Source organism: Leuciscus leuciscus (genome assembly GCF_965113295.1).
Source record: "Leuciscus leuciscus genome assembly, chromosome: 5".
Classification (NCBI taxonomy): Eukaryota; Metazoa; Chordata; class Actinopteri; order Cypriniformes; family Leuciscidae; genus Leuciscus; species Leuciscus leuciscus.
In genome coordinates this window covers 23,071,515-23,089,474 of record NC_138729.1, presented here as the reverse complement: position 1 = coordinate 23,089,474, position 17,960 = coordinate 23,071,515, and the positions used below count along the sequence as shown (strand labels likewise).

Sequence of the window (17,960 nt, the reverse complement as noted above, 5' to 3'; positions counted from 1 at the left end):
GGATGGCACTTTATGGGACATTTGCACAAAAAGAATAAATAACTTACCGTAGCCTATTTTATAAGTCGCTCCGGAGTCGCATATCAGTCAAAAAATGCGCCACGAGGAAGAAAAAACATATATAGCCTAAGTCGCACTGTGACTGGACTAAGTCGCATTTTTTTAGAAATGTATTTCACACACACACACACACACACACACAAAAAAATTTTACAGACAGTTCTCCGTTACGGACGTGAGCGCTCTAAAGCGGCACTAAAATAATGTTTTAAAACTTTCACAGAGACCTCAAACTGAAAGCACAAAGCCTGTCTTTAAATTTAATTTCGTTTTGTATTAATTGTATCTTAATTTTAATCGATGTTTCATCAACCAATTGTCTGGATTTAATCAATAAGAAGTAAATATACTAGGCTATTAGAAAATAGGCTAGATAATCAGGACACGGAAGCGCTGGCGAACCTGGAGCTCGTCTCATAAATGAACCGAAACTCAGCGTGGGCTAGTAGCCTATTGCCTCACAGACCTGAGACATATAGATAGCTTGAAATGTCTAAATGTCTAATGAAATATTTTACATATTTGCCTGTTCCTTACAAAACACTGACAGTGGGGTTTTTGACTGGGGTTTTTTTTTTTTTTTTTTTTGAGCAGCTGCGGACAAATTCTTTCGACACACACACAATAGAATAGACTATTATGTAACACTGCGCTTATGTTTTAAAAACATAATTTAACATATAAATAACTATTTTTAAATAGCCCACTTAAAGTGTTTATTAGCCTACAAATAAATGACTATATTCCAAAATACATATGCGTTGCATTTACAATTCTGTGAAAACAGCACCCCCACTTCCCGCGGCCCTGAATAAAATGAATATGTTATGTTCTGTGGAGAGTATTCCGGTGGGTAGCCTAGTATTACTTTTGGTTTGCGCAGTGTAATTCACAGAATTACAAAAAAAATATTTTGCCACCTAAAAGTTAAAGATTTTTTGTGTCACGTCCACGGCATGTGTAGCCTATTTCCCTCATATTAAATATTAAACGCATGTGTAGACTGATATGTTTCTAATGTCTGGATTCCTTTATTAAGGGAGTATTGATATATAAACAGTTTTAATATATTGGTATTAAATGCATTTTCTGAGAATTTATATTTCAAGTTTTTACTGCATGTCACGTCCATAACGCTGGAACTGACATCACTTGATTACACATTGTATTACCTTGTTATGATATAGTGACCCATACAATGTGCCAAACATATTTTCCTTACCTTGTTGTTCAAGGCCAGGGCACTTTTTGTACAACCAACGTTGTGCTGAGCTTGACAAAATTGATCTCCAGCGGCGGCCAGCAGCTTGTGAGTTTTTATTTATTTATTTATTGTTTAAGGCGGTTGAAGGTTCTGGAACTTTTGCGCGCTTCCACATCCCGCGCAACTACGGATCTCCCAGGAACATTCATTATATATTGCTGCGTAGCCTACATTTATCCGTGTCGGAGTTTTGAGTAGTAGCCAGATGCGCATGGCATGCGCGAGCGGTGCGCGATCATGGTCGACTGACAACGAGAAGCTGAACAAGAATACGGCCGTGTTCCGATTGTTCTCATCTCAGTTCCGCCGAGACAAAATAGACATGCCATTTAAAAAAATCTTTCATTTATTGTCAGAAATATGTTTTCAAAAGCATCACTTTCATCAAATTTGATGTGACATAATTTCCATTAGGCAACTGACTGTAAACAGGCACATCAGGACACAAACGAGCAGGCTTATGTGCCGGGGCTGAGCCCCGGAGAGCCCCGGCCCAATTTAACCACTGGACACAGGTAAATACACGTGCTAGAAGAGTTTTTGTTTTGTTTGTTTCTGGTCCCGCTTCGGATGCGACGATGCCATCAAGCGGTATCTCTGGTCGTAATCAGTCCTTCACTGACCAATCAGCGTTCATTAGCAGAATGCTAGCGTGTTACAGGCAACAACAACTCAGCCTGTAAGAAATCGAAAGGACATAAGTACTCGTTCATTCAATTTTCGACCTATAACCCATGTTGAACTTGCAAAACCTACAATAAAATTTGAGATTTCTCAACGGCAATCGGGTGAAAGAGACACATTTAGCCGTCTAGCCCCATAGACTCCCATTCAGTCTGCACTCGCCCGCGATCACCTCCAGTGGAATTCTAATGGAACTGCAAACAAGATCGATACAATGGGGCTAATAGGAAGTGCCAAGGCTCTCCGTATACGGGCTCTGGTGCTGCTTTAAGTGCTTCAAACTCCGGTATGCCCCACCCACAGCTGGAAGTCCACATACTACCAAAGCGATTCCAATGAGTTCAAACGACAGCGGATACTACATGGACTGGAGACACGATGTTCCTCACCGTGAAAAACATTTCTGTCATTTACAATCCTATCAATCAGAACAATACCTTCGATCACCGGCGGGGATTTTATATCGGGACAAGTCCTTCTAGATGTAGCGAAGGACACGAAAATGCAGTCACTGAGTGTGAAAATTAAAGGGAAAGCAGAGGTTTGCTGGTCCGAGCGTCACGGTAAAAAAACTGTTGTTTACTCGGATAAGGAGAAGTATTATTCCGTGGAGAAGTTTTTCGTTCTGGAGGAAAAAACGCATGGTAATTATACTTAATGAATGAACAGAATGTCGAGATAAGTGGTGAAAAAATGGCTGATGAATTTAATTCATTTTTTGTCAATGTTGGTCCAAATCTTGCCAAAACTATACCACTACATAATGAAAATAAAAGCTGGACAGGTGAAAGCAGAGTCATGCAATCCCTTTTTTTTTTGATGAAGTTAGTGAGACTGAAATTATGTCCACTGTTTTTAAATTAAAAAGTAAATATTCATGTGATAGTGATGGCTTAGATATGTATATTGTCAAAGAAACTATATGTTGCATTATTGGACCATTAAAATATATAATTAATTTGTCTTTTAATACAGGTTGTTTTCCAGATAAAATGAAGGTGGCTAAAATTATTCCGCTTTTTAAATCTGGTGATAGGCATAGTCTCACAAATTATAGGCCTATATCTTTGCTTTCTCAATCTTAAAAAATTCTGGAGAAGCTATTTTCTTGAAAAACATTCTTTGATACATGATAATCAGTTTGGGTTTCGAAGCAGCCGCTCAACAGCTATGGCTTTGATGAAAATCACAGAGGACATTATTACAGAATTGGAGCATAAAAATCACACAGTTGGTGTTTTTATTGACCTTAAAAAGGCCTTTGACACTCTTGATCATGGTATATTGATATCTAAATTACATACATATGGAATTAGAGGTGTAGTATTAAACTGGATTATTAGTTACTTAGAAAATAGACAACAATATGTAGAGTATATAGGCCATGAATCTAAGTTGGAAACAATACAGTGTGGAGTCCCTCAAGGCTCTGTGCTGGGGCCTAAATTATTTACTTTATATATTAATGATCTCTGTGATGAATCAAAGATTTTACGTTTTGTTCTTTTTGCGGACGATACAATTTTTTTTGTATCGGGGAAGAACTTAAAAATATTAATGAAAACTATTGAACAAGAATTGGTCCTACTTCAGAAATGGTTTAATAAAAATAAACTGTCGTTAAATTTAAGTAAAACGTACTCGGTTACTAACGTAACCTCGGTTCTCTCTAGAAGAGGGAATGAGTACTGCGTAAGTATCTTACGCTAGGGGAAAATCCCTTTTCCGTGAGATATTGAAGCCAAAAAATGATCCTTAATTTTGTATTATTGTAAAACGCATTGCGGCAGCATATAGACATAGGCAAGACGGCTCGTGTGCCTATTGGCTGTTCTGCGGCAACTGCAGCAGCCTATCGAGCGAGGCCTAGCGTGACGTCAGACCCAATGAGGGTGCTTCGCGCCCACTGAGTCACGTCCCGCCGAAACGGGCGTGGCTTAGGCCTATAAATACAGCTCGCAGGCAGCTGACATCTGGTTTTTCATCGCCGAAGCTAACCAGAGCGTGTGCATGCACGGCAAGATACGCAGTACTCGTTCCCTCTTCTAGAGAGAACCGAGGTTACGTTAGTAACCGAGTACGTTCTCTTACGAGAGGTCTCTCGTACTGCGTAAGTATCTTACGCTAGGGGACCCAATGTAAAACGCTGTGCGTGCTGGGATCTGACACCAAAGACCCAAGGGCGAAAGCCCGGGGTTCATATAGTGCATAATCACCAGGGGAACTCACAGGGAGTCCGGGAAGAGGGAGGGGCGGAGCCGCGCTCTTCCACATATAGCAGCGTCCCTTAGACACAAATTACATCATACAGACAGGGCGGAGTACGGCCTGAGCTGATGGAAAATTGTGGGTCTTATTTATTTGCCCATAAGCATTTTGCGGTCGATCAGCGAGCAGTGCTCATCGAGCAGTGCTCAGCAGACACAGTATTCTGAACCGATAGCATCAGAACAGACAGTACTGGTATATTTAGACCGACAACAGCCTGGCCTGTAAGGCGGGAACCTCAAGGTTATAAAACCTTATAAATGTAGACGGGGAGGCCCAGCCTGCCGCTATACATATATCTTGCAAGGCAATCCCACTTGACCAGGCCCACGATGAAGCCATGCTTCTCGTGGAGTGCGCTCTGACACCCAACGGGCACTGCATACCCTTGGAAGTGTACGCCAGCGCAATGGCGTCAACTATCTATCTGGATAGGCTCTGTTTCGACGCGGCTAGTCCCTTGGAACGTCCGCTGAACGAAACGAAGAGCTGCTCCGTCTGTCTGAAGACAGATGAGCGAGACACATAAGCTCTTAATGCCCTGACTGGACAAAGGAAGCTCGCGTCTCCTTCCTCGTCAGAGACCGGTAGGGCTGACAGGGAAATGACCTGCGCCCTAAACGGTGTGTTGAGGGATTTTGGAACATAACCGTGCTTAGGTTTGAGTATAACTCTTGAGTCATTAGGCCCAAACTCCATGCACGTCGCGCTTACTGAGAGCGCGTGTAAGTCCCCTATGCGCTTCACTGAAGCGAGAGCCAGAAGAAACACTGTCTTGAAAGACAGTGCCCGGTTGCATAAAGCACCTTAAGTGTAATTTTCCCTTAAGTTCTCCCTTATGTTTCCCTTAAACCTAAGGGTGTTGCAGAAAAAAACCCTTAAATGTTACTTAAGGGTTTCTTTAAGTGAAACGTCATAAACACTTAGAATTTCCCTTAAACGCTGTTTTTTCACTTAAGTAACCCCTTAAAAACCGTCAAGTGTTGCATAAAACCCCTTAACGGTCATTTCCCTAAGTATAACTTAAGGTTTGGAAATCGTAACCTTAAGAGTAACGCGGACAAAAATAAGACGAAATGGCTGAATTTATGGAACCAGCTGAAGATCATTATGTGCCAAGAATCATTTTTAGGGATAGGGAGAACCCTTTGGACCATCTTAGCGATAAAAAACTGTTGCAGGAATACCGATTTGATCGACGCGCAATATTAGCGGGAGATGTTTTCCACGTGCATAAATCGTCTGTCAGCAGAGAGGTTCACCGGGTTGCGGGGGCTTTCCCGTCATTTAAACGCAACGGTCAAAAATAGTTTTTCTTTTACCATATTTGTCAAGAAGAATGCATTTCTCCTCCTCTGTCCAATTAGGCTCTCTTTTTTTGTTTTCTTTATCCATTCCGATATCCTAGCCTACTTTATTTGATTGCGAAAGTGTTAGTGTTTTGCGTATCTATGGCAACAACAGACTTTTATAACGTGAATCCAGGATCGCTGTCGTGAAACACTTAAATGTTTCCCTTACCTAAGAGAACCGTTTAAGAGATTATATGCAACACCCTTAAGTTATTCTCTTAGGTAAGGGGAAATCGCCCCTTAAGTATCATACTTAAGGGAAAAACTTAAGGTGCTTTATGCAACCGGGCACAGGTGTTTAAGATCAATCGTCTGTAAAGGCTCGAATGGGTCACCTTTCATGGCCTCCAGTACCACAGAAAGGTCCCATACGGGGACTGAGGGAGGTCTGGGAGGATTCAGTCTCTTAGCTCCTCTAAGGAAGCGGATGACTAAATCGTTCCTTCCTATTGACTGACCAAGCGTTGTTTTTGAGAACGCTGCTATGGCCGCCACATAAACTTTGAGCGTGGAAGGGGACCTGCCCTTGTCCAACAGCTTTTGTAGGAAGGAGAGAACCTCCGTCACCCCACAGTCTGGGGGCGACACGCCACGAGCTGTGCACCAGCTGGAGAACACTGACCATTTCGAGGAATAGAGACGTCGCGTAGACGGAGCTCTAGCCTGCGTGATCGTGTTTAACACTCCGCTTGGGAGGTCAGCGGGTACCCGTTGATGGCCCAAACATGAAGGGACCACAGCTCTGGGCGCGGATGCCAAATCGAGCCCTTGGCCTTAGAGAGGAGGTCCCTCCTCACTGGCACTGGCCATGGGGCAGTGCTCGCTAGCTGCATCAGAACTGGGAACCAGGGTTGGTTTTTCCAGAACGGCGCTACGAGTAGCACTGAGCATCCTTCTTCCCTGATCCGCTCTATCACCTGAGGCAGGAGAGATACGGGAGGAAAGGCATAGAGCGGGCGGCAGGGCCATACATGAGCCAGCGCGTCCCTGCTCTTGGAGAAAAATTCCAGACAGTGAGCGTTTTCTTGAGACGCGAACAAGTCTACTTCCGCTCTGCCGAATTTCTTCCACAGCAGCTGGACTGTCTGTGGGTGTAGAGACCACTCGCCTGTCGGAACATTGTTCCTGGACAGTCTGTCCGGCCCTACGTTTAGGAGCCCTGGCACATGCGCTGCTCTCAGCGAGAGCCCACACCAGGAGGCGTTCTGTCAGCCTGTGCAGGTTTCGGGATCTGAGGCCGCCCTGGCGATTTATGTAGGACACCACTGACATGTTGTGCGAACGGACCAGGACGTGGTGTCCTCGTATTTGGGGACAAAAACGCGTCAGCGCGTTGTCTACTGCCAGCATTTCGAGGCAGTTTATGTGCAGAAGCTTTTCCCGTTCCGACCATTGGCCGAAGAACGGTCTGCCCTCGAGCAGCGCTCCCCATCCCGAGGTGGATGCGTCCGTAGACACTACCTTCACACTCGAGGAAGTCCCCAGGCTTACACCTGATTGGTACCAGTCGTTTGCTTTCCAAGGTTTCAGAGCTGCAATGCATTTCTGATTGACCTTGAGACGAAGCAGACCGGAAGCCCACGCTCGGCGCGGCACTCGCGCTTTCAGCCAGAACTGTAGCGGGCGCATGCGAAGCAAGCCCAGCTGAAGAACTGATGATGCTGAGGCCATGAGACCTAGCATCCTCTGAAATTTCTTGAGCGGGACAGATGCGCGCAGCGGAAAGAGCTCGCTGCGCGCTGAATGTCTAGTACGCGCTGTGGTGACAGTCGTGCTATCATAGACAGCGAGTCCAGTTCTGTGCCCAGAAAAGATATTATCTGTCTGGGGGACAGAGAACTCTTCGCCCAATTGACTCCGAGACCCAGATTCTCGAGGTGATCGAGTAAAATGGTCCTGTGCTCTATGAGCACCGAGTGAGATTGAGCTAGAATCAGCCAATCGTCCAAGTAGTTCAATACTCGCATGCCCTGTAGCCTGAGGGGTGCGAGCGCTGCGTCCATGCACATCGTAAACGTACGGGGTGCTAGGGACAAGCCGAACGGTAGGACTGTGTACTGCTATGCCTGGCCCTCGAAGGCGAATCTCAAATATCGCCTGTGACGTGACGCTATCTGTATTGGAAAATACGCGTCTTTCAGATCTATTGACACAAACCAATCTCCTCGGCGAATCTGCGTGAGGATTTTTCTGGTCGTGAGCATTCTGAACTGTCGCTTTGCAAGCACTCTGTTCAGTTGCCTTAGATCTAGTATGGGTCTGAGACCCCTGTCTTTTTTCGGTACCAGGAAGTATCTGCTGTATAGCCCTCCTTCGCTCTGAGCTTGAGATAACGGCTCTATGGCCCCTTTGCTCAATAGTTTCAAAATTTCGGCTGGAAGTAGGACTGCTACTTCTGTTTTTACCGTGGTCTCGACGAGCGTCGCATAGCGACGAGGGCGTCGGCGAAACTGTAGCGAATAGCCTGTTTTTATAATGTCTAGCACCCACTTCGAAACACTGGGTAGCCTCGCCCATGCATCTGCATGAATGGCTAGGGGTTGAATGCGAAGCGCGCTCTGGTCGCTCAGCGACAGAGGGGCTTCGGTGTGCTGTAACACAAGCGTCGCGCTTATGACATTCGAGGCAGAGGGCGCGCTGATAACAGTGGGCAGATATGCGGCAAGCTTTTGAAGGCAGAGCCAGCTTAGCGCGCCATCCAACGGAGGGCGGGCATAGGTGGGCTGCTATCGCTTCTTCGACCGGCGGCAGCTAATGGTAACCTCTGTTTTTAGCATCGTCAACAGCGGAGAATGCTAGCGAAACAGAAGAGCGCATTCTAGCTGAGAAGGGGGCGTTCCAAGACTTAGCGACTTCTTCGTGTTACTCAGGAAGAAAGGGCGCTGGTCTGGACGCAGGCGAAGCACGCTCCCCAGGAAGAAAATATCCATCCAGCCGGTTGTGAGCAGGCTGTTCAGGCGTAGACCACTCGAGGCCGAGGCTCGCCGCGGCCTGTGCGAGTACGCGCATCAGCTCTGACTCGATGCTAGCTCTTTTGCCTGATGATGCGCGGACAGAGGGCGCGAGATCCACAGAGCTCGCCCAATCCTGACTGCCCGATGCCAGGAGAGAGCAGGAATCATCCTCCCCCAACGCGGCTTTTTCATCAGCGTCATCGACGGAAGCGGCAGCAGACGGCGGCCGCTGTTCGTCAGGAAGAGACACTGACGAAGCCGGTGAAGCTGGCGGGCGAACCGGCGAGCTTTGACGTGTGGGGGAAGGTTCCGGGACCCATTGAGCACGGCGCTTTTTACGGCGCGGCACTACAACGGGCGGAGGTGCAGTCTCAGTGAAATATGCCAGGCGAGTCCTCAGAGTCGCCATAGGCAGTAGCTCGCAGTGATGGCAGCCGCCGTCAGCGAGCGCGAGAGCTGCATGATCCTCACCCAGGCAGGAAACGCAGATAACGTGGCGGTCCCCGTCGCTGAGTGTGGCTCTGCACGAGCCGCAGGAAGGCATCTTCAAAAAGACGCAAGCTCTTTTAGACAGTGTGTGTCGCGGCGGCGAACACACTCACAACAGAGAGTGTAAAGGATATAGGCGGCGGATAGCGCAGCAGGAAGGCGATTGAAGGCGGCGCGGCCAGCGACTTCAGTGACGACTCGTCCCGCTGCAAGTGCTTCCTCAGACGGCGCGGCTTCTCTCCGGATCCAGCGATGCGTGTGCTTCGCTGAAGAGATGAAAAATCAGATATCAGCTGCCTGCGAGCTGTATTTATAGGCCTACGCCACGCCCGTTTCGGCGGGACGTGACGCAGTGGGCGCGAAGCACCCTCATTGGGTCTGACGTCACGCTAGGCCTCGCTCGATAGGCTGCTGCAGTTGCCGCAGAACAGTCAATAGGCACACGAGCCGTCTTGCCTATGTCTGTATGCTGCCGCAACGCGTTTTACAATAATACAAAATTAAGGATAATTTTTTGGCTTCAATATCTCACGGAAAAGGGATTTTCCCCTAGCGTAAGATACTTACGCAGTACGAGAGACCTCTCGTGAGAGAACAAAATGTATGTTGTTTAGAAATAAAAAATGCCCTGATAATGTTCGTTTGACTTTAAATGGAATAACTATTGAGAGAGTGTCAGAATTTAGGTTTTTAGGAGTACTCATTGATGAAAAATTTTAATGGAAGTCACACATAGCGTATGTAAGAAATACAATTTGTAAAAACATTGCCGTTTTGAGTAAAGTAAAGTATGTTAAATTATAAGGCAATGAGAATCCTATATTGTTCCTTTATTTTGCCATATTTGATGTATTGTTTGGAGGTATGGGGTAATTCTTATTTCACTAATTTAATGCCTTTATTTATTTTGCAAAAAAGGGCTATATGAATAATTAATGGAGTTGCTCCAAGAGAACATACTATAGGACTGTTTCTGAGGTCAGGACTACTCAAATTGAAGGACTTGGTTTCTTTACAAACTTTATTAGTTGTTCATAAAGCAAAACATTGCCTGTTACCGCATGGACTGCAAACCCTTTTTACTGTAAATATTGAGACAAGCAGAAGAAATAATGATTTATCAAAATAAGGGAAAACCCCCCTAAAATGATCTAAAATGTTGTTCAAATATTCTTCAATTTAAATATAAGTATAAACAGAAGATACTTAACTTGTACAAAGATGAATGTGAAAATTGTTAAAATTATAACAACAATGATGGTCTCGTCGTTGTTTTTGTTACAAGACTTGTCATCATTGTATTATTGTTGTGTTTGTTTTTGTTTGTTTAGTGTTGTGTAAGCAGAATTAATAATAAAAAAATAAAAAAATAAAATTAAATAAAATTTGTTAAACTGGAAAGTAGATTACATCTGGTCTGCGCTATTTTGTAATTTTTTTGGCGTTGTTATTTTTTGTTATGTCGGTGAGGCCATCTAATTTGTAACTTTCTTAATATAAGAATGGGGTAGGAGTTTATAAGATTTTTTTTTCTTCATCCTACTCCTGTTCTTTTTGTCATGGAATGTATTTTTGTTGTGTTTGTTGGATTGTTGTTGTGGCATTTCGTGTTGCATTACCATGAAAAGAGAATATATAAATAAATGAAATGAAAGAGGAATTTGTAGTTTTTGTGGTAGGCTACTAACAGTTAGTGGAAATCAGATCGATTTAAAAAGTTGTATTTTGTCCTGTAACTGGATCTTGTAGGTAATGACCATGAGATGATGCTGAGAGATCCATCAGGACAGCCGTGTAAGTCTGTTCGCGGATGAATATTGCAAAAAGAGCTTTGAGAATTAAACTTTGTATATAACTATATAACTTTTTTTTATTATTATATATTTTTTTAGATTCTTCGGTTGTGGCACCAGGCCATCATGTTTATCCATTCACTTTTCAGTTGCCTCTACAGTAAGTTACGGTTAGTTACATCTAGTAAAATGTAGGCTAATTGACTGTAAAATGTGTATGTGGGTCTATAACAACAAGAAGGATGCCAGAGATAATATAGGCTAAAGAAAAGTATTTGAAGAGCAAAGTTTAAAATACATTTTCAGTAATTTTTGTATTCATCTTGTTTTCATAAATTATTTTAAAAATATTTTATATTAACAAACATAAAGACAAACAAACAAACAAAAATAAATGTCCTAAAAATAATGTACCATCAAGTAAAATTTTTTTTTTAAAAAGGTAAAAAAAAATACTAATCCTTTATTTGCACTTTGAGTATGCAAATTAACACAACTGTTATTACATTTTTTAAATACCCAGACATTTTGGTTATGACTCATTAACTTTGATTTGGAGGACAAGTTTTTCAGATATTAATAATATCTTTTAAAAAAAATGGCTTGACTGCACAATTTAATATCAATATATATCTAAAAAATAAAAATAGAATTAATAAAATAGAACTTCAAATTTTTTAATGATGCTTTACTTTCTGCTGTACAATTACTCTGTGTTTACACATGACATTATTTTCTTATAGGCACTTCCCACCAACTTACAAAGCTTCAGTTGGAAAAATCGTCTACATTTTGGAGACAAAACTATCCCGATCAATGCGTATTTCTAGTAAAGCCAAAGCAGAGTTTCACTATGTCCCCAGTCCTGATGTGTCCAATCCTCAACTAATGGTGAGATTACGACTATATCCCATGCACTTTCTTTCATGTTTTGAGGTTCAGTTATGGAGGTATTTTTGGTGCAAAACTACTGAACGCCTGTGACAGTGGAATTTGAAGTTGTAGAGAATAGCCACACATGTGTATCAGTAAATTTGAAGTCACGGAGAGAAATGTTTTAAGAGTTGCAAACTTGTAGACTTTTTTTTATCTTCCACAAACACAACACAACAGTTACACCTTCTCAAATTCTTCATTGCAGGTGCACAAATCCTATTCTACAAATCACAAATTAAGAAACTCATACGCTCACATTTTTGCTACAGTTGCTGCAGTGAATATGGTGCAAAACGCATTTACACACCCGCATCAAGAAATGTGAAGTCATGGAGAAATTTTGCTCATCTGCAAATCAGTATGTGAATTCATCCAATGAGAGTTGCACACTTGTAGAATATTTTCTCACAAATGTCTTGTATATTTTTCTAGCACAAACACAAGTACATAACTACAGCTGCTTGAATCTGCTGCGACCAATCTCAAACACTGTTTTTCGCTTTCAAGTGACAAGTTTCGCGCGCTCTCCCTTTTGCACCAAGTGCACCGTGAAATGTGGGGCAAAAGTGAGTTGTGCATCTGTAGAGGCAGTGGGCGGAGCCTACATGAATATTCATGAGTTTCCCGGGCATGCGCGTGGAACTGCTCATTCTAGTTCACGCTCCTCGTTTCTCAGCAGGTTTAATGGATTATTTCAAAAAAGGTAAATATAGTTTCAGCGCGAACTTAAACTACAATTGTGTATCGTTTTGTTAAATTCATAATGTTTTTATTAATTCGTCACTGACTGAATGATTGCTGGCATTCACTTCGTGTAGGCCTAGTTTATAAAGCACAGCAAACTTCAACTCGTTCATTTCGTTGTGGTTTTCCTCTGTACATTGCAATGCTTTAAACTGTCTTTTGTTATCATTTGTTGAATGTCACTGCAATAAAAAAAAATAAAAAAAAATAACGTTCCACTTTTACCGTAAAACCAAAAATTCCAGAACACCTGAATGATTACAGCAACACTTATTTCCAACAGAAGAGCAGAATATTCCTAAATACATGAACCATTACCATTTAATTTATTTATTGCTAAGCTCTTCTGATACCTTACCTTATGAAGCTTTACAACTGTGTCATCTCTGGCAATAATCTCTGGGAAATAACTCCACAACCATATCCATGTCCAAATAAACATTTTGCACCCTATACTGATGTTTCTCGTTGTCATGTTCTTTCTTTGACCTTATGTGTTGCTCTGTGTGCCTGGATGATACACAATGATGACCATTGATACAAATGCATGATCTACTTCTGACTTGAACTCTTGAAAATGAAACCTTTAAACTTTGTTGGATCAATGTTAAAACATGACATTCTGGTATTTAAGATTTGCATGACAAAAGTTTGGAATCACTATGATTTAAGAAATGTTATACTTTTATAGCAGGCAAGGTCAATTTCCACACTTCATTAAGCAGCACAACCATTTTCAACTGTGATAATAATCAGAAATGTTTCTTGAGCAGCAAATCAGTATTAGAATGATTTCTGAAGGGTCATGTGACACTGAAATCTAGAGTAAAATGAGCTCTGCCATCACAATATTTTTTTTAAAACATTAAAATAGAAGACAGTTGATAAAAATATTTCACAATATTACTGTTTTTCAGATAAATGTAGTCTTGGTACCTTATACCTTAGAACCTTACTAATACCAAACTTTTGAACCGTGTATATATTATTAAATCAAAACCAGCACAAGCACACCTTGCAATCAAAACATTAAAAATAATATTGTTACATTATTTTGCCAGTATGTTTGTAAATATTTTTTTTTAGAACATCAAATTGGTGGCTTATTATATTCCGTAAAATAATGTTAAGTGTTTTTTGTTTCTCATTTACAGTAACCTAGTTGTATCAAATGTAATTTATCCACTTTTGTCCATACAATTTTGTTTAATCCAAATTGTACGTATGTATTAAAGCAACACATTCATGCTTGAGTTTGGTCTTAAATGATTTGGCTTATTTAAACGAACAAGAATTTAAGAACAATCACACCAGGATATAGCCTATTATATATATTTTAAAAAGTGTTAGCCCACAGATACATTTGTGAAGGTTTATTTAATTTATTGCAATCAACAAATGATAATAATTAGTAAAAGCCACAGTTTTAAAGCTTCGCAAGGTGCAATTTATACGGCGAGTTGAAGTTTGCTGTAGCTACTGTATATAGGCCTACACGAAGTGAATGCCAGCAATCGTTCAGTCAGTGACGAATTAATAAAAACATTATGAATTTAACAAAACGATACACAATTGTAGTTTAAGTTCGCGCTGAAACTATATTTACCTTTTTTGAAATAATCCATTAAACCTGCTGAGAAACGAGGATCGTGAACTAGAATGAGCAGTTCCACGCGCATGCCCGGGAAACTCATGAATATTCATGTAGGCTCCGCCCACTGCCTCTACAGATGCACAACTCACTTTTGCCCCACATTTCACGGTGCACTTGGTGCAAAAGGGAGAGCGCGCGAAACTTGTCACTTGAAAGCGAAAAACAGTGTTTGAGATTGGTCGCAGCAGATTCAAGCAGCTGTAGTTATGTACTTGTGTTTGTGCTAGAAAAATATACAAGACATTTGTGAGAAAATATTCTACAAGTGTGCAACTCTCATTGGATGAATTCACATACTGATTTGCAGATGAGCAAAATTTCTCCATGACTTCACATTTCTTGATGCGGGTGTGTAAATGCGTTTTGCACCATATTCACTGCAGCAACTGTTGCAAAAATGTGAGCGTATGAGTTTCTTAATTTGTGATTTGTAGAATAGGATTTGTGCACCTGCAATGAAGAATTTGAGAAGGTGTAACTGTTGTGTTGTGTTTGTGGAAGATAAAAAAAAGTCTACAAGTTTGCAACTCTTAAAACATTTCTCTCCGTGACTTCAAATTTACTGATACACATGTGTGGCTATTCTCTACAACTTCAAATTCCACTGTCACAGGCGTTCAGTAGTTTTGCACCAAAAATACCAGTAAACGCGTCATCAGAGAAGAGAAGAGATGTTGCAGCAAGAGGGAGGGGGACGTTTTTTGATTAAAGATTATGAGGGCACATGAATAAAAAAAATGATGTTTTCTAAAAATGTAATATGACAGACTTTATAGGGAAATATTTTCAGTACCAATCCTAAAAAACAAGAAAATGTATTGGCCCCCTCTCTTTTGACACTTAGTGGAGGACCCTAGTGGGCTCTACTCATCACATACTGTAGCAGGACAACATTTTCTTACTTGCATAGATAAATTGTCAAAATATGCCAAATTTCCCTTACTTTCACCCTATTTTATGTTGTGTTCTGGATTGGATCCTTAAATGCAGTACGACACTGACATCTGCTGGAGGTGTGGTGTCTGGAACTAGCTAGTTCATGAAAAAAATATAGAATTTTTACTCTAAAAGGAGAATCCCATCTGTCACATTTACCCCCGGTTTCACAGACAAGGCTTAAGCCTAGTCCCAGACTAAAATGCACGTTTGAGCAGTCTTAACCGAAAGTAACTTGCATTGACATCTTAAAATATATCAGTGCCATTGTTTTTTAAGGCATGTTTATAAAAGCTACTTAAATGTCTTAATTGAAGTAAAGCCTAACCCTGGTTTAATCTAAGCCCTGTCTGTGAAACCAGGCCTTTATCTCTGAACTAGAAACATATCTTTGTGTGTAAAGTATGAAAATAAAGCGTGACCTATGAAATTAGATTCCATTCAAATACATTGTATTAGGCCAAAATGGATATGAACCGTAAATGGAAGTATTTGTGCACTTTTGAACACTTAAGTCACACTTAATTATGTCTCTATATCATTGATACATAATATAAAACCAGGAGATGCACAAATAATGCTTGAGATTTCCCTCAGAATAGCATTTTTGCAACAACTTTTAATCATGTCCCATGTTTTTTTTATATATATATTTTTTTATATTAAGTCAATCCTCTAGTAAGTTTACTTCACACAGAGTAACAACAGGCGTTTCTATTGTTTTATGTATAATTTTATCATTCAAAACCTTGAAATTATTTGTTTGTTTGTTTGTTTATTTATAGAGAACTGTTTTGTTTTTGCTTTTGTTTGTGTGCTCTATCTTTATTTATAGAAACTGATCACGCTTTTAAATATAACTTAAGTGTCCAAACACTTTTTGAGGCCAATATTGCAAAATAAGTGCAAATAAGTGCTAGAGTCCAGAAGCGTCACGCGCCAGCAGGTGGAGCCGCCATTCAGTGTCAGTTTCAGAGCTTCAGCGCGAGCTCACAGGGGGTTTTCAGGTTGACAGGCAAAGGAAGAGACGCAGTAAACGAAAGCTTCTCAATGCTAGGGGTACGGCGCTTTTCTCGGCACCAATGCTGACAAAAGGGGTAGATTTTGTTTTGCTCTCTTGAGAAAGAAGTCCGAAGTAAGTGTGAGAAAGTCCTCGCGCAGTTTATGGTAGAGGCTCAGCAGAGTTTCAGAGGAAGCAGGATGTACCATGAAGACGGTGCAAGCTCTCTCAGACCACGATATGGATGTAAGTAAGAGCCACTTCACTTCATGTCAGTTATGTGAAACTATTCTATTAATGTTATTAAACGAAATGAGTATAACTTGAATGTGAATTTACTGTAGCTTGCCTAACATGTCCATGACAGTTGGCAAGCAAGAGTATCTGCAACAGCAATCTGACATCCATTATCACTGCAGTGAATGGTTAGTTTGGGTGATTCCCCCTGGATTGTTTATTTTATTTTATGAAATATATATGTTTTTTAATATACATTATTATTTTATTTTTTACACAATATTTTCTCAATAATTATTCAGAATTATTTGGAAGCACACTATAAAATGTGGTAGCATTTTTGCCTTAGGATCTATACCTTACCTGATGTTTAAAAGATGATTTTCAATGGTGTAACCTTAATGCATTGCTTATTTTAAATCATATTTTGGACTTGAATAAAGCCAGTTAACGTTTATTAGGTTACATGAAAATGCTTTTTTTTTGAGTGCTGGAAATGTGTATTTGAAGTTACCCCCGAAGGCCTCTCACTAGTTGTATTTAACACAAAGGCAAGTTTTATCTAGAGATGAAAGATTGATATACAAACAATACTGATTATTTCTGTGTTCAATAACTGATATGCAGATCTGGTGGTTGGTAATTAGAGTTGAGTAATTTTTTGGAAGCAATACATTAAATAAGTGTTACTTATTCCTTAAAAGTTTAAAGGGATAGTTCATCCAAAAATGAAAATTCTGTCATCATTTACTTGCCCTCAACTTATTTCAGACCTGTCTGAGTTTCTGTCTTCTGTTGAACACAAATAAGATAATTTGAAGAATGTTGGTAATCAAACAGTTGTTGGACCCCATTGACTTCCATAGTAGGAAAAAAAAAATACTATGGAAGTCAATGGGGCCCATCAACTGTTTGATTACCAATATTCTTCAAAATATCTTCTTTTGTGTTCAACAGAACAGAGAAACCCATAGAGGTTTGGAACAACATGAGGGTGAGTAAATGATGACAAAATGTAAATTTTTGGGTGAACTATCCCTATAAAGTAGAAAAGTGTGAAAACTGTTTAAAATTATATGATTATCAGTCTATATCCATAGAAAAAAAGAAACTCATAGAGGTTTGGAACAAATTTAAGGTGAGTAAATGATGACAGAACTTCTCTGAAACATTAAAAATGTCTTTTGAACCCTACAAATATGCAACTAGGGCTGCACGATATTGAAGAAAAATTAGTGTTTTACTGTAGCATAAGAAGTCTCAGGCCTATTTTAACATCAGTGTAAACCACTGGGTTTAGCGTTTCAGGAAGGCCTATATTAGGGTTATTTAATAACAGAAACTGAATAATCAGATGTAAAAATAAAACTTTGCTTATTAAAACTACAAAAGTTATTCAGCCAAGAGCAGTGAGTGATTCTCTCTTTGTCTTTTGTTCATGACCCCCTGTTGCGATATACATTTGCGATATTTCGATAATTTCGATATGTTGTGCAGCCCTATATGCAACTATTTTGTCCTTTGTCCTGAGCTAGATCCCAGATCTTTTCCTGACATATCCTGATGGTATGTTGCCTCAGAAAAGTGCT

The 17,960-nt window shown here is 40.7% G+C and overlaps 2 protein-coding genes across 2 annotated transcripts in view; both read left to right on the top strand.

The window, feature by feature from the left end:
- Positions 1-2,340: 2,340 nt before the first annotated feature.
- LOC309500126 (arrestin domain-containing protein 3-like) lies at positions 2,341-15,230 on the top strand (the record flags this gene model as incomplete). Its single annotated transcript, XM_082171691.1, has 5 exons — positions 2,341-2,652; positions 10,821-10,865; positions 10,964-11,024; positions 11,608-11,755; positions 15,189-15,230. The coding sequence occupies exons 1-5, from the start codon at positions 2,511-2,513 to the stop codon at positions 15,228-15,230; spliced, it is 438 nt and encodes a 145-aa protein (XP_082027817.1). The 5' UTR covers positions 2,341-2,510.
- Positions 15,231-16,100: 870 nt separating this feature from the next.
- Positions 16,101-17,960, top strand: part of iqgap2 (IQ motif containing GTPase activating protein 2) — a 59,555-nt gene continuing 57,695 nt past the window's right edge. The window contains exon 1 of the mRNA XM_082169984.1: positions 16,101-16,380. Within this exon, the coding sequence (XP_082026110.1) occupies positions 16,299-16,380 (82 nt within the window). The 5' untranslated portion in view covers positions 16,101-16,298. The remainder of the gene's footprint in view (positions 16,381-17,960) is intronic.